The sequence below is a fragment of the Motacilla alba genome, chromosome 6 (assembly GCF_015832195.1).
Source record: "Motacilla alba alba isolate MOTALB_02 chromosome 6, Motacilla_alba_V1.0_pri, whole genome shotgun sequence".
Taxonomy (NCBI): Eukaryota; Metazoa; Chordata; class Aves; order Passeriformes; family Motacillidae; genus Motacilla; species Motacilla alba.
Window position 1 is genome coordinate 21,513,681 of NC_052021.1, and position 13,343 is coordinate 21,527,023.

Sequence of the window (13,343 nt, forward strand, 5' to 3'; positions counted from 1 at the left end):
ATTAATACTTACAGGCGCTTCAGTTCTGAAAGCCCGTAGAAGGCCCCTGGCTCAATTGTGCTGATCAAATTATTCTTCAGATCTCTAGAGAGACATAATAGGAGGAGCAGTTAATTATAATTTTACCTACTTTACCACTGTCATACATGTGGAGTGTGAAATGCAATGCAATTTAAACCTGTATCTGTCTTAGCTAAAACTAAGAATTTAAGTAGTAGCATCAAAAACAGTACATCATCCGCAGTTTATAAAAACATATTTTTCCGAGTAAGATGGTTAAGATTAGATGCTTAATAAAAAATCTGTTTGCTTTAATTCTACTTTTCCTATTTATACTTCTCAAAACAAGCTTACCAGCCATTCTCGCCCCAAGAAAAAATGTTTTAATCAATGAGTGAATGAAATAATTAGTCAGCAAAGCAAGAGCCTTTTAGCTTGCTCATTCATTGTACTGTGTACTTTACACTTAATAAATTTCTCGTTTCCACCTAGTGTAGGCAAAGCAGTTGGCATGTGAGACAAACAGGTCAAGTTTCTGTTCTGAAATACAGGCAGTTTCTCCTATTTGGCAGATTGGTGCTTCATTTTGCACTTGCTGACAATCCAGAGGATTGGCTGTTTTACAGATAAAGAATATTTCACTGGCATTAGTAATCTCATCTGCTCTTGACACAGAGCTTGGGGCCATGACACTGCTCTCAGCTCAGTCCCCACAGAGATTCACTACTGAACTGTCTCAAAGACTTTTGTGATGTGAACCCTGAGGAAGTGCCTTCAGTGCAACTAGATAAGCAGGCCTAGGAGACAAATGCTGTAAATTCTTGTAGGCAGTGTTCATCTTCTGACAATTTGCAATTCATAGGCAGCAACTGGTGCTCACTAATTTCAGTGCTGATTCTCAGGCTGGCCACTTTCAGAAATCACAGCACATACACTGCTTGACCCTGCCAAAGCATGGATGGATCAACAGCCAGAGGAATAATCTTATTTATGACTTTTTATTTTACTGCAGATAAAATGCACTCTAGATGAAAGCTTGAGTTCACTAGCTGTGATTGGCCTGAATATGGCAAGATTTCACCCCAAACATTTATTTCACAGAAGGATATATTTTATTTTCAAATTCAAAATCATAAATAATATTTCTGCACTTTTCTAGTCTTTTTTGCACATCTCTTGAATGCAGTTCCTAAAACTTGTGTCTCACACCCATTCCATTATAGTGATGATGCCGATGAGTGATTTGTCCCTGACTAAGATCTGAGTTAGACTCTTTAAGAGTCAAGTTCAGCTTTCAGCCTGCAACACTAACAGTCTTTAAGAAGTCTTTAAGAACTGGAAGATGATTTAGAGGTTTTTTTAATATATTTTGTGGTCAAACATTTTCGTCTTAGTTCCCTAAGATCAGCAGCAGCTACTAGATTTATCTTTCTTTGTCTTCATTTGCTCAAGAAGTTCTGACCATTTCTTAAACTGGGAGTTTTCCGCATCTTATAACAAATAAAACTGTTTAAACAAAAGTTCTGCACCCCCTTCTCCAGAGTCAACTTGCAAGGACGAGTCTTTTGTTTGGCAAAAAATAATCTACACAAGTGTTTATCCCTTTGATGCTTTAGGGTTTTTGTTCTGTGAGTGAGTCAAAGCCTCGTTTTTTTTAACATTCAAATATTCAATACTAAACATTTGTGTCTACTCCTTTTGCTTGTACAGTATGTTAAATATGTAACTACACAGGTCAAAGAAGTTATTTAACTTGCCGAAGTAAATCCATATAAAAAAGACTGGAAGAGTACTGTTTTCATCATGGAACAGCCATATTCTTATAACTCCTAAGACAAAGCAAAAACTTATCTCAAGCTTTACACTGAAGTGTTTACACACTTGTAAACAATTTAAGAGGCATAGTACATAAGCAAATATGTACATTTTAGGCAGGGGAAACTGCCAGTTTTAATAATTAATCTTTATATCAATTACATACATTCTGTTTTAACTGCCAACTCATCTAAATGGTCTGAAAGTTGCATTCAGGCAAAGAGATCAGCTCTTGTAGCCAACAGTGGGAACAGCTCAGAACAAATATAAAATAGTCAGGGTAAGTGACAAACTGTTGACAGGTGAGTTTTAACGACAGTCAAAATAACGTAGTAGACAAAATGCCTTCCATTTACTGAAATCTTCTATGCTCTCATTTATGGAAACTCTGCCTTGTTTCCCCATAACTTGTAACCACATTGGAAAAACCAGCATAACCCTCAACTATCACCTACATGAAGAAAAAAGTTCATTTAATGTTAGTAGAAGGTAGATCATTACATGGAAAAGTGTCCATCACTTACACTGTCACAAACAAGACATCTGGCTTCCTTATTTTGGAAATTACACTTAAAATAGGTAGGTCATTTTTGTAAGGATGTTCTCAGAAAATTGTAGATAATTACACTGCCCACAGTTCTGGCACTTTCTTAGCAATTAGTATTATTGCATAATGTTTCCATACAATTCTGGCCCAACAAAATAGGTGTTTTATTCCTTGTGATACTTGAACACTTCTTTTAATGTCATTAAAATTAATAAATAAAATTATTAAAACTGCTAAACACCTAAAATTTGTACTTCTGCATTAGGAGATCCCATTTTCGTCCCAGCTACTTGTATTCTTTACTAAATTACTATAATTAAAATATTAAATTTGCTTCTCCCATTTTCTGATTTAGGAAAAAAAAGTCATATTGTCATATTGAAGCCTTATAGCAGTTAGAATTAACTTGCACTAAGCTAAATAAAGAAACCAGAGTAAATTTGGTTATATGTTTACATTTTTTCCCCAAGAGCTACTGCTGAGGTTTGGCAAAAGGTCATGATCCAAGACAAGCCAAAGAGCAGCCCAGGCTGGACCACACACATGCACATATGCCAGACAAGTGATTTTATCATCAACCAAATGCAAGAGAGAAGGGAAAGAACCCCAGTATCATAATATGGAATGACCACAGCGTGACCCAGTTGAAGCCCAAAAAGAAAGCATTTTCTAACTAAGAGTTATGATTTTCCATCATTTCTGATGCTACATTCTAACTTTAAAGTATCTATTCTGAATCTGAATGATGTGTCATTAGTGGTGTGGGAGTATAGATCTGAAAATAAATCAAAACCAAGTGCCATGTACAAGTACAGATAGAGGGAAGCTACATGAAGTTAGCCATAGTCATAAAAACTGCAGCACTTATATCCAGGCTGCAGAGCTGCACAAAATCAAAATGGGACAATATTTATTGAACCATATTTCCCCTAATATCATTAAAGTTGCTAGATAAACTTCCTGCAGGGTACTCTGATCTTAACTTGACATAAATAGGTAGAAGAACAATATAGAATGGACTGTGTTATCATTAAAAAACAATCTCAAATGGTTACAGAGGAGACTTTCCTTTTCATCTGCAAGACTGAACTTACATAAATTACATATAACAACCATTAAGAACTGTCTTCTTATTTGTAGGTATTTGCAAATAATAGGCCCACAGGTAAATACATCAAGGATTCCTTTACAAAGAACCACAAGCTGCTGGAAGTTTATCAACTTACACATTAAGCTTTCAAATGACTTTTACTTTCTTAAGAGAAACTTTAAGAAAAATAGCTGACTTGAGGAGGGGGAATTTGTGTTGAAATATTCACTTCCTGATGGCTTAGCTGAGAGGTAAATGAAACAAGAGGAACAGGCTACTAATGGGACATCACAAGAACATTTAGTAACTTCTCCAGGCCTCTCAGCTATTAGAGATCTGTGGCCGAACCCCTGATTATATGAATGTATTCCTGAGATTCTTGATGCTTCAAGGTCACTGTGTGCACTTACACAGTATGGAACATAGTGGGCAAAAGTTCAGTGAAGTATAGACAGTCCATTAACAAAGGAATCACTTTATCTTAAACTACACTCTGATGTTTTGTACCAACATCTTTGCCTTCAGACATTGCATATCCTTTCTCCAACTTACAATAGAATTACTGTAGATATTTTGAATACATATTCATAACAAGAATATTCAACTAATTCCAGAACTTTGTTCAAATTCCTGACATCGATACATCCTTCATAAAAAATTATAGGTTGTACCAAGAGGACATCTGTGTTTAGAAAGCTGTCATTATGGTGCTGCAAACTTTCCAAAAAAGCTCTGAGAAGAGCAATCAGTTGTTGAGCAGATGCCAAATGCCAATGAAATATGACTGACTTTCCACATTTTGCATACTACTATGAAACAACAACAACAGACCAAAAAACACAAAAAGTCACACCTCCCACTTCTTTCTCATGTGAAATATTACAGCTAAAGAAAATGTCACCTTTGCCCAAGAAATGAATGCAGACTTGAGATCTTTGAAGAAAAGATTATGGTCACTGCAGTAGGAAAGAGGCATAGCCAGCAATGACAGACAAGAGTTAGCACCTATTCTGCCATCATGACAGCGACAGTCAGGGCTGGCATTCTTGAATACAAGAAACAAGAATTAACTTGATATTGGCAAAATGTGTTTTGAAGACATTTCAAAGGTACCCAACTGTACAGAAGCCAGTAAACTGCTGTACTCTGGTGGTATAGATATAATCAAAACTTATTTTCATCTCCATTGTTGGTAAATGCATTGTTGAAAAAACACATCAGGTTAAACAGGCAGATTAAGTAACATCAGTTACCTGGTACCATCACCAGTAACTAAATTAACTAAGGTGCTCCCATGGAACTCCAGAGCTCATTTGTTGTCTTAATTTTAATTTTTTTTTAAATTATGAGAGTAGATATTTAACCTACTTTCCAGAATCAGAAAAATTATGGTTACATCTCAGTTAAGTTCCAAGAGATGAAGACAAAACTCTTTTCAGTTAGAAACATCAGATAATAAACATAAACATGCACACAAATATGGACAATAACTGTCCAATAACGGTCTGTCTTTCCAGACACAGAGGCTATAGGTCTTTTGTTTGCTTAGCATGCTGAGGATGCATTTTCCTTTAATTTCCCCTTTTTAATCCAAGCCATTATTGGTTGGATTCCCTAAAACAATAGATCCTAAGAACTAGACAAAAATATGACTGCTGTCTGCTCAAGGTGCTAATGACTGATCCGAGGTTTCAGACCCATCACTTGATGGCAATTATGACATGCAGAACAACAGAAAGGTCATCACACTTTGGTTTTTAATTTAAGGCTGGTGACTCATTCACATCAAATGTGTTGTGGTAATTTGGCAGTTATTCATTATTTAGGAACATGCCTAAAAGTGTAAAACAAAGTACTAATAATGGCAGCTGAGACAAAACAGAGAGAGGCTTTATGGTAGTTTACTTTCTCAAAGAATCCCATAGAATCTTATAAGTAATTTAATTTTCACAGTAATAGTCATAGAGCAAGAATGTAAGACTCAGGGTATTGGAACTGAAGGAGCAGCACGCCAAGTAAGAAAAAATGACTAAAAAGCTTGGTAAAAAAAGATAAAAAAAGATAGACTTGCAGTACAAATTTGTTGATACATTTTTATAAATGTCTATGATAGAAAATAACATTTTAAAAGATTAATTAATGCAGTTTCATTCTAAATATAGCATTGACCAACCAGAATAGAAGTGCAAAGATATTTGGCACCTGCCTCTACTTTCAGCATTTTGTTATTGATAGCTCAAAATTAAATGCATTTTCAAATAAAGAAAAACCATCTACACTTTCCAGACTCTTCTCCTTTGGCATGTTTTTAAGAAATAAAAATTCAGACTTCCAAACATATGCAACTGCTGCTATATGTTTTCTTTTTTATGCCACAGACCCAGACATATGTGGTGAGATCACATTAGGCACAAAAGCAGATGCTTGGCACTTGTAGCCTGGGGACTGAAGACAGAGTGGCTGTGCCACCCTGCCCCCAAGGAGGGGTCACTTGGAGCAGTTGTACGGGGCTAAAACAAGACTGAAAGGTCAGAAGAAATAAATGCTGAGAGCAGATCAAGTGAGTTTCAGTGTCCACAATTCTGCAATGCCAGCAGAAAATGCCTCCCTGCTGGCAACAAGGCCCTGGTGTACAGTGACAGATCTGGCATTATGCTGATTACAATGGCAGAACTTGTGTCTGTCCATAACTGTGGAGAGACATGAGGAACACCGAAACCTTTGGTAGCTGCAAAGAGCCAGAGGCTTCCTTAAATTCCACACCTACTGGGACTTCTCTCTGTAGTCATGCCTAGAAGGTAGTTCAGCATGGCTTACGTTTCCTGACATGTGCCCCACACCACTTGAAAAAAGACTTAATCGTTGGGGAAAGAAAGAAAAAAAAAAAAGAAAAAAAAAAAAGAGTCTAGAGATTAATTCCAGCCTGTGAGAAAACTGTAAAAAAAATTTAAAAGTCTGGGGAAAAGTATCCTCAACCTTTTTTTTTTCAAGCAAAACACACAGACCAAATAAAATGTAAAACAGACACATAGAAAGTGGGTAAAACAAGTAAAAAGGAGTAGTTATTCCTCATCATGAGACTGCATTGCTTTGGCTGTTACAGATTTCCAGCACTGTGTATTCAACATTCCTAGGTCAAATTTCAAACTCTGGAATTATAGTACAAAAATAACATGAAATACTGGAAATTTATCCAGAATTTTCAAAAGTGCATCTGAATTTATCTTTCATAATAAAATATGGAGATTTTCATTTTTTTTCAATTTTTCAAATTATCAGAGGTATCAGTGTAATGAAAATGTGTTTTGTTAGATATGAGAACCATAAAATATACATTCAGCATATCATGGAGTTTTGGGTGGGGCTTTTTTTAAGGAAATATTTGATTCTTTTTCTGTTACTGTATCAAGATTGAGTCGGAAAACCACAAGTGATTCCTTATTGAATTTCAATTTGAGATTTCATGACTTAAAACATCCAAAGAAAAGAGGAATGAATTTTAGCCTGAGGTATAAAGGGAAGATAAGTACCTGCAGATGGTACACAGATTAATCTAGGAGTACTTTTGAGCCAAAACTAAGATCGTTTATTATTCAGTGTAGATCAAGAAAATAGGAATCATGTTTCCTACAACATTTATTCCATTGTACTGTTTTCGTAAGAGAGAAGTAGAACACTTTGAAACCCAAGGCAAATCACTAAAAAATGTCAAGGAGCAACTCCATCTTTCTTCCTACTTACTTTTACTTCAGAGTTTCATTAAAAGAGTAAGAACCTTAATTAACAATATGACAAAGAAATGGACATTGACACAGACACTGAGTCCAGGGACCTGCAGTAATTATTCAGCTCATGATGGAAGGTGGACAAGGGAACACTGCAGTAATCTCCACCCAACTCCAGGAACCATCATACTCAAAGCAGTTCTTCCTGTTTACCTGGGAACATGGCAGTGCCCAGATACATTCCAGCATCATCTAGAGAAAGAAGCCCTTTCCAGAATAGGAGGGGCGAAACAAATACAGAAACCATTTGAACACTTCATTTGGTCAGTGTTAGAGGCAACATTAACTGCACAGAAATCCTGTCAATTTAAACCGCCAGTAAGTAGTTTAAGGATAACAGGCAAGAATTGCCTATAAGCAGTTTAACTCAGAGGAATTAAATCTTGCTGGAAGACTGGTCTGAGCTCCTTCTCCAGAAGGCCCTGGTTTATATAAACTGGGTCTTTAGTAATACCATAGACAAATTTTAGTTTTTAAAAAAACAGCCACACGTGCTAATGAGAAGGCATGCAGAATTGTCCTCTGCAGAAATGAGGGTTAATGTGAGCCCTCTGCAGAACCTCCTTGAGTACTTTCAGTGCACAGTTTACAAATCTGCACTTTCCTCCAGGTAAATGTCAGAATTTTAAAATCCTTTTTGCTAAGATTTCATGTAAAATACAGATGAGCAAACTACACATGAGCTGAAAAATAAGACCAGAGGTTCTATGTGAATGTATAATTTCTACCCATTATTTAAACTCATTGCCATATACTTTATATTCTATACAATGTGTATGTTGAGATTTTCAAGAGAAAAATATTTTAAAGAAACTAAAAATCTTATTTCTTCTATCTCAGAACTGCCAATATTAATTTCAAGGCAAAATATATTATATTATATTATATTATATTATATTATATTATATTATATTATATTATATTATATTATTATATAATAATAAGTTGGCACATACTTAACATGTCTCTGTTGGTCCCACTTGAAATGTTCTTTTTCAATGATTTTCATGCCTTGTTTCATCACTTGTGTTTTAGGCAAAATCATAGGGTTTAAAAAAAAATTATTTAGCTATATAAAAGTTTCAGTTATTCAGCCTTAAGATAGCAAAGATTATTGAAAAACCAAACAAAAATCAACACAGACATAATAACATAAAATAGTAGCTGGGGCCACAGGAACACCCACAGGTCTTCATAGCCTGAAAGAATACCAAAAAAATGGAGAAAACAGGAAAGGAAACACAAAAAAAAGGATGCAGGGAAAGAAGGAGTATGTTATTGTTGGAGATCATTATTGCTGAAAGCTGTTGGCATGTTTTGTTCAGTGAGGCATCCCTTCCTTATCAATCCTTCTCACCACACAGAGTAACAGAACTTTTCCCAGCTTATTTACTCATACCTTATTTCATGGCATCTCTTCTGCTTTCATCACATTGCCTCTCCCTCAGGCCCTCAGAAATAGCGCTTTATTTCCACATGTTTCCTAGGTCAGGCCTGGGATCCAGCTATTCTCTCACAGAAATAATTCAGTTAACTCATCAAACCCTCCTCCAGGCGTTTGGGGCACACAAAAACTGGTGGTTAGGTATGAACAGCCCTGTTAACACCTCCCAGGGCTGTTGGAGCTCTGGGAGAGCTACATTACTGAGCAAGAATCTGGTGGAAGAAAAGGGACTTTGTGGTGGCTACTTTAACACGTGTATTTATAAATCTGCTCTTGCCACATCTTCTTAAAGGATGACAGCATCTGACACAAATCATGTGTTATCTTAATGACATCACTATATAAAATTTCAGATGGATATATCATTGTGGTGGGCTGACCTTGGCTGACTGCACATCAGACTAAGAGAACTATTTGTGGTCCTAAAGGGAAACAGAAGCCGAGATATTCATAAATTTAACTAAGTGATGTGCTGAAATATAGCTAAACCATGTTACGCAAATTAAAAAAAAAATCCCAGGAAAAAGAAATCGATCATGATTTAGACAGCCCTATAAACGAACTTTACAAGTGAGTTTATTTTATATTTCTGTCATCATAATATTTAATTTTTATATAGAACATCTTTTATATTTTTCCTAATATACAATGCCCTGATAAAACTCTTAATGTTTGTGCTAAGGCAAGAACAATTTTGGTGTCTAATGAACTGTTTTGTAAAGTCAAAAATTTATACTGCAGGAAAACTATGACTCAACAACAAGAGTTCAACCAAAACTCCTAAGAAACACTGCCAAGTAGTCTTACATACCTGCATTTTAAGAGGCATATAAAAATAATTACTTGGAATAACAACTCTTACATCAAATAAATGTATCTAAACCCATACACCATCAGACTGCTCTGGGTCAGGAATGCAGCTACAGCTGACCCTGAGGAACTGGCATTTTATTTAATTGTACAAGTGCTTTGCACTAACAACAGGAAAGATGCTTTTAATTCTAAATTGACACCCAAAGTGATCTGCAAATTATAACCTTTCATTCAGACTGCAGTTGTCTAACACAACTTTCTTTCATTCTGTTTCTAATCAATTCTCTCACTTTTAACCACTAGTAATTTGCCCTGTATTTCATTCCCTTTGCTTACATTCCTATCCTCTCAATTTCAAGAAGAAATTCCTGGCTTTTGTCATGTTCTGACTGTTTCCTGTTCATGCAACAACTGTAATAATTTTGAAGATGTATTTCCACTAAACATTTTCCCTGGGAGTACATTTAACAAAAATATGTGTCTTATATTCATTCCTCCCATTTTGAAACATTTTAATCTTTTACACCTGAAAAGAAACACACCATGTTTTGCCCTTTTAAAAGGTGGTGGATCCAGTGCCTACTCATAAAACACTTCACAGCACTAGACTGGGACCTAAATGTTTTTAGACAAAAAAACCCAAAAAAAACAGCTTCTTGACATTATTGTCCAGTGAAATGAATTATTGAATTATGACTTATGATCATCACTTACAAATTTCATTCTTACTAAAAAATGTCATTATATTAATTCTTCTATAGTCTTCTTATGAAACATTTAGACATTAGGATAATTATTGTGATATCTAAAGATATATATTATTATTAAAGTCATAATATATTAAATCATGTATTTAAAAGCAAAAATATATTGATTATATGAGACATATGGAGCACAAAGATAATGACCATTGTACCAGCTAAATACAGTAGCATAGAGAACACATCAAAGTATTTAAATTACATAATACATACAATTTTAATAATTTTATATAATAACAGTAGTAGTAGTAGTAGTAAATATGTAAGTAATAATTAATGATCAATCTTGTATTTAAAATATCTCCTGCATCTCTTAATGAAGGAAACTTGCACAGATGAGGCTTCAATAGTCTTTCATAAACTAAGCTTTATATTGCTAAACATCAGTAGGTTACACTTTGTTATTCCTCCAAATATCCAAGACTCTGATAGGATGGCCAACAGAACAACATCCACCTATGGAAAAACTACAAAGCACTATAGCTTTTATTACTCTCTATTGCTTTAATAACAAAACTATGTTCTTTTATTTGAAACAATATTAACTGCTCAGTATGCAGTTTGGGTTGTGGTACATCAGCCTCTAAACTGATCTTCTGCAAAAGCAACTCTATTCATCTATTATACTTCAGGAAAATTAAACTTAACGCTGGACCCTGCCATGTCCTCTTATTCAAAACCATTAAAATATTTCTCCCTTTAGATGACATTTATTAATGGGAAAACAATGCTGTTTCAAAGTGACATTTCCTTTCTACATTGTCGTTTCTTTCAAGTGATCTCAAACCTTCTCAGCTGAGCACTAGCTCTGTGATGCTGATTTCAATTCCAGGTAATTGTGAATTAAAGTTCTTTATAGCTATTTGTACACTAGCAGAATCCAACCGTTTTATTAAAAGATGACTGCAAATCTCCCTAAGAGATGGCCTGATGTAAAACTGGCTTGCTGGGGAGCAGGTCACTCCAACTTTCCTATTTTGAATTTAATTTCTATTTTGAAATTTTGAGAGAGAATTCCTGAGAATTGTTACTATAACTCACCTCAACAGATTAGCAACAGTTGGCATAGAGCTCCATAAATAATGCACATGTTATTTAGAGAGTCTTCCTTTTCTAGGTTATTTTCATTTAGCCAATATTGAGACATAAAATAATACAAGCAGTATCAGTAAAGAATGCTGGGGCACAGCCAGTCAAGCCGTGCAAAGCATTCACAAACTGGCACACAAACATTACTGAAATGAAAAGCAGGACTGGATAATCTCTTCTTCAAATCAATTGCCCTGAATGGCAGAAATAATTTTCAACACTTTCAAGTACTCAAAGCATATCAAACTCAGAAAGGACTTAATGCCTAGCAGGGCCATGACAATATACACTGGTCACCCTGAGCACAGCAGGGGAAGTGTTGGCCTGGGTCCAAAAAAGCACTTAGACAACTAAAGTAAAACTTGAGTGGAGCATTGGTTCTAAGTCCCAGAGTGTAATTCACAGCCCCCACTTCACCTCCTACGTGTCCCAATGGCTGTAGCTACTTCAGCCTCTACTTTTCAACTCCCCAAATTTCAGAAAGGGTGCTGGGCATGCCCAACACCTCAGAGCTTGGTGACACACAAGAGCCCTTATGGGATTTGCAGGCAAGACGTGCAGACACCATGGCTCTCTGCAGGGCCAAGAGGCTGAGAGGCTGCCATCAGCAAAGCCATGAAAGCAAAGCACAGCCCAGCATCGAAGGGAACAGCAAAATATTGCCATGCATAATTCCTACAAGAACCAATTACAGCTGGAGAAATGGAAGACACTGTTTTGGTACCATCCTCGCCCAGAAGGGATGAATAACTATGCTTGAAATACAGAGGAGCTAAAGAAACTGGCTGGGATCTCTGTTCCTTAAACCAGTGTTTTTATATGTTATTGAACAATTGTTTACAGCAAAACCCATTATCTACTTGTTGAAGAAATACCCTTGGCACTTGTCTGCTTCTGTTCTTTTCTTTCTGGCCCCATAAATCTTGAACACTTGAATACATACTGGCACAGCTCCATTTCAACAAGATCTACATCCTGGTTAAGGCCTTTCCCACAGAGGCAAGTGAATGTGTGATGTGCTCAGGCTGAAGAGGCTGAACCTGAGTCCTTCTCTTCCAAAGTAGATACTCCAGCCAGCAGGCCAGTACAGAAAGCAGAATTACCTTCTTTTATGACCACATTTCAAATAAAATATGGAGTCAGTTATGCCTATAAAGAGGAATGGCTTCAGTAGAAGTATTAGATTGCAAATCGCAGTCCCAGGAAAAAAACTTGTCAGGCTTCAGCACTTCTGAAAGGCTCAATGCCTGTTCAGTCCCTCAGCCATGATGGCTGGTTTAGATTCTCTTCTCACAGACCTAATTCTCCCTGTTCACTGTATAAAGAGCTTAGGCTCCAAAGAATAGCTGAGAACTGTATTTTGAAGGCCAAGTATCTGTTCTACACATGACAGTGCTGAGAAGCACTAAGTCTACTATATCTGGTTGCTGATGGGAGCCTTAGCAACTTCCTCAGCTAGAAAGCTGCTAAATTTTCGGTTTAAGGGCTGTATATATTATTTACTACCCATTTGGCTGGGTTTAGTTTGTTTTTAGCTGTTTTCAGATGGCTTCAAAATAGGCCAAGACAAGAATCAACTTTCTTTTCAATCCAGCAAGAAAACCCAAGCAAGACAGGAGTGGGAAAGCAGAGCAGGGAGCATAATTAATGTGACACTTGCTCCTTTCCAACGCAGAGAGCTAAGGTACATTCTTGGGACTGCAACTCCAATTTCTAAAAAATGGCACAGTGCAATACCCATAAGAAACACTGCAGGCAATACTTCTAAAACCAATTTATAATTTCATAAAGACATGGAACATGAGGCTAAATATAATTTTGCATTTCTTTTTCCATATAGAGCACTTTTAAAAGGGTCAATTCTGAAGATCAGCATTTTCCTCTGGAACAATACATACTATGCACATATTCCATTCTTATCCCTTCCCCTCTGCTGATAAAGTGGTGGGAAAGGGCAACTCAGAAAAAATGTCATCCCATATCTGTCTCCCACTCAGCA

General features: G+C 36.2%; 1 protein-coding gene across 1 annotated transcript in view; it reads right to left on the reverse strand.

The window, feature by feature from the left end:
• Window positions 1–13,343, reverse strand: part of ADGRA1 (adhesion G protein-coupled receptor A1) — a 259,550-nt gene that overhangs the window by 163,200 nt on the left and 83,007 nt on the right. The window contains exon 3 of the mRNA XM_038141334.1: window positions 13–84. Within this exon, the coding sequence (XP_037997262.1) occupies window positions 13–84 (72 nt within the window). The remainder of the gene's footprint in view (window positions 1–12; window positions 85–13,343) is intronic.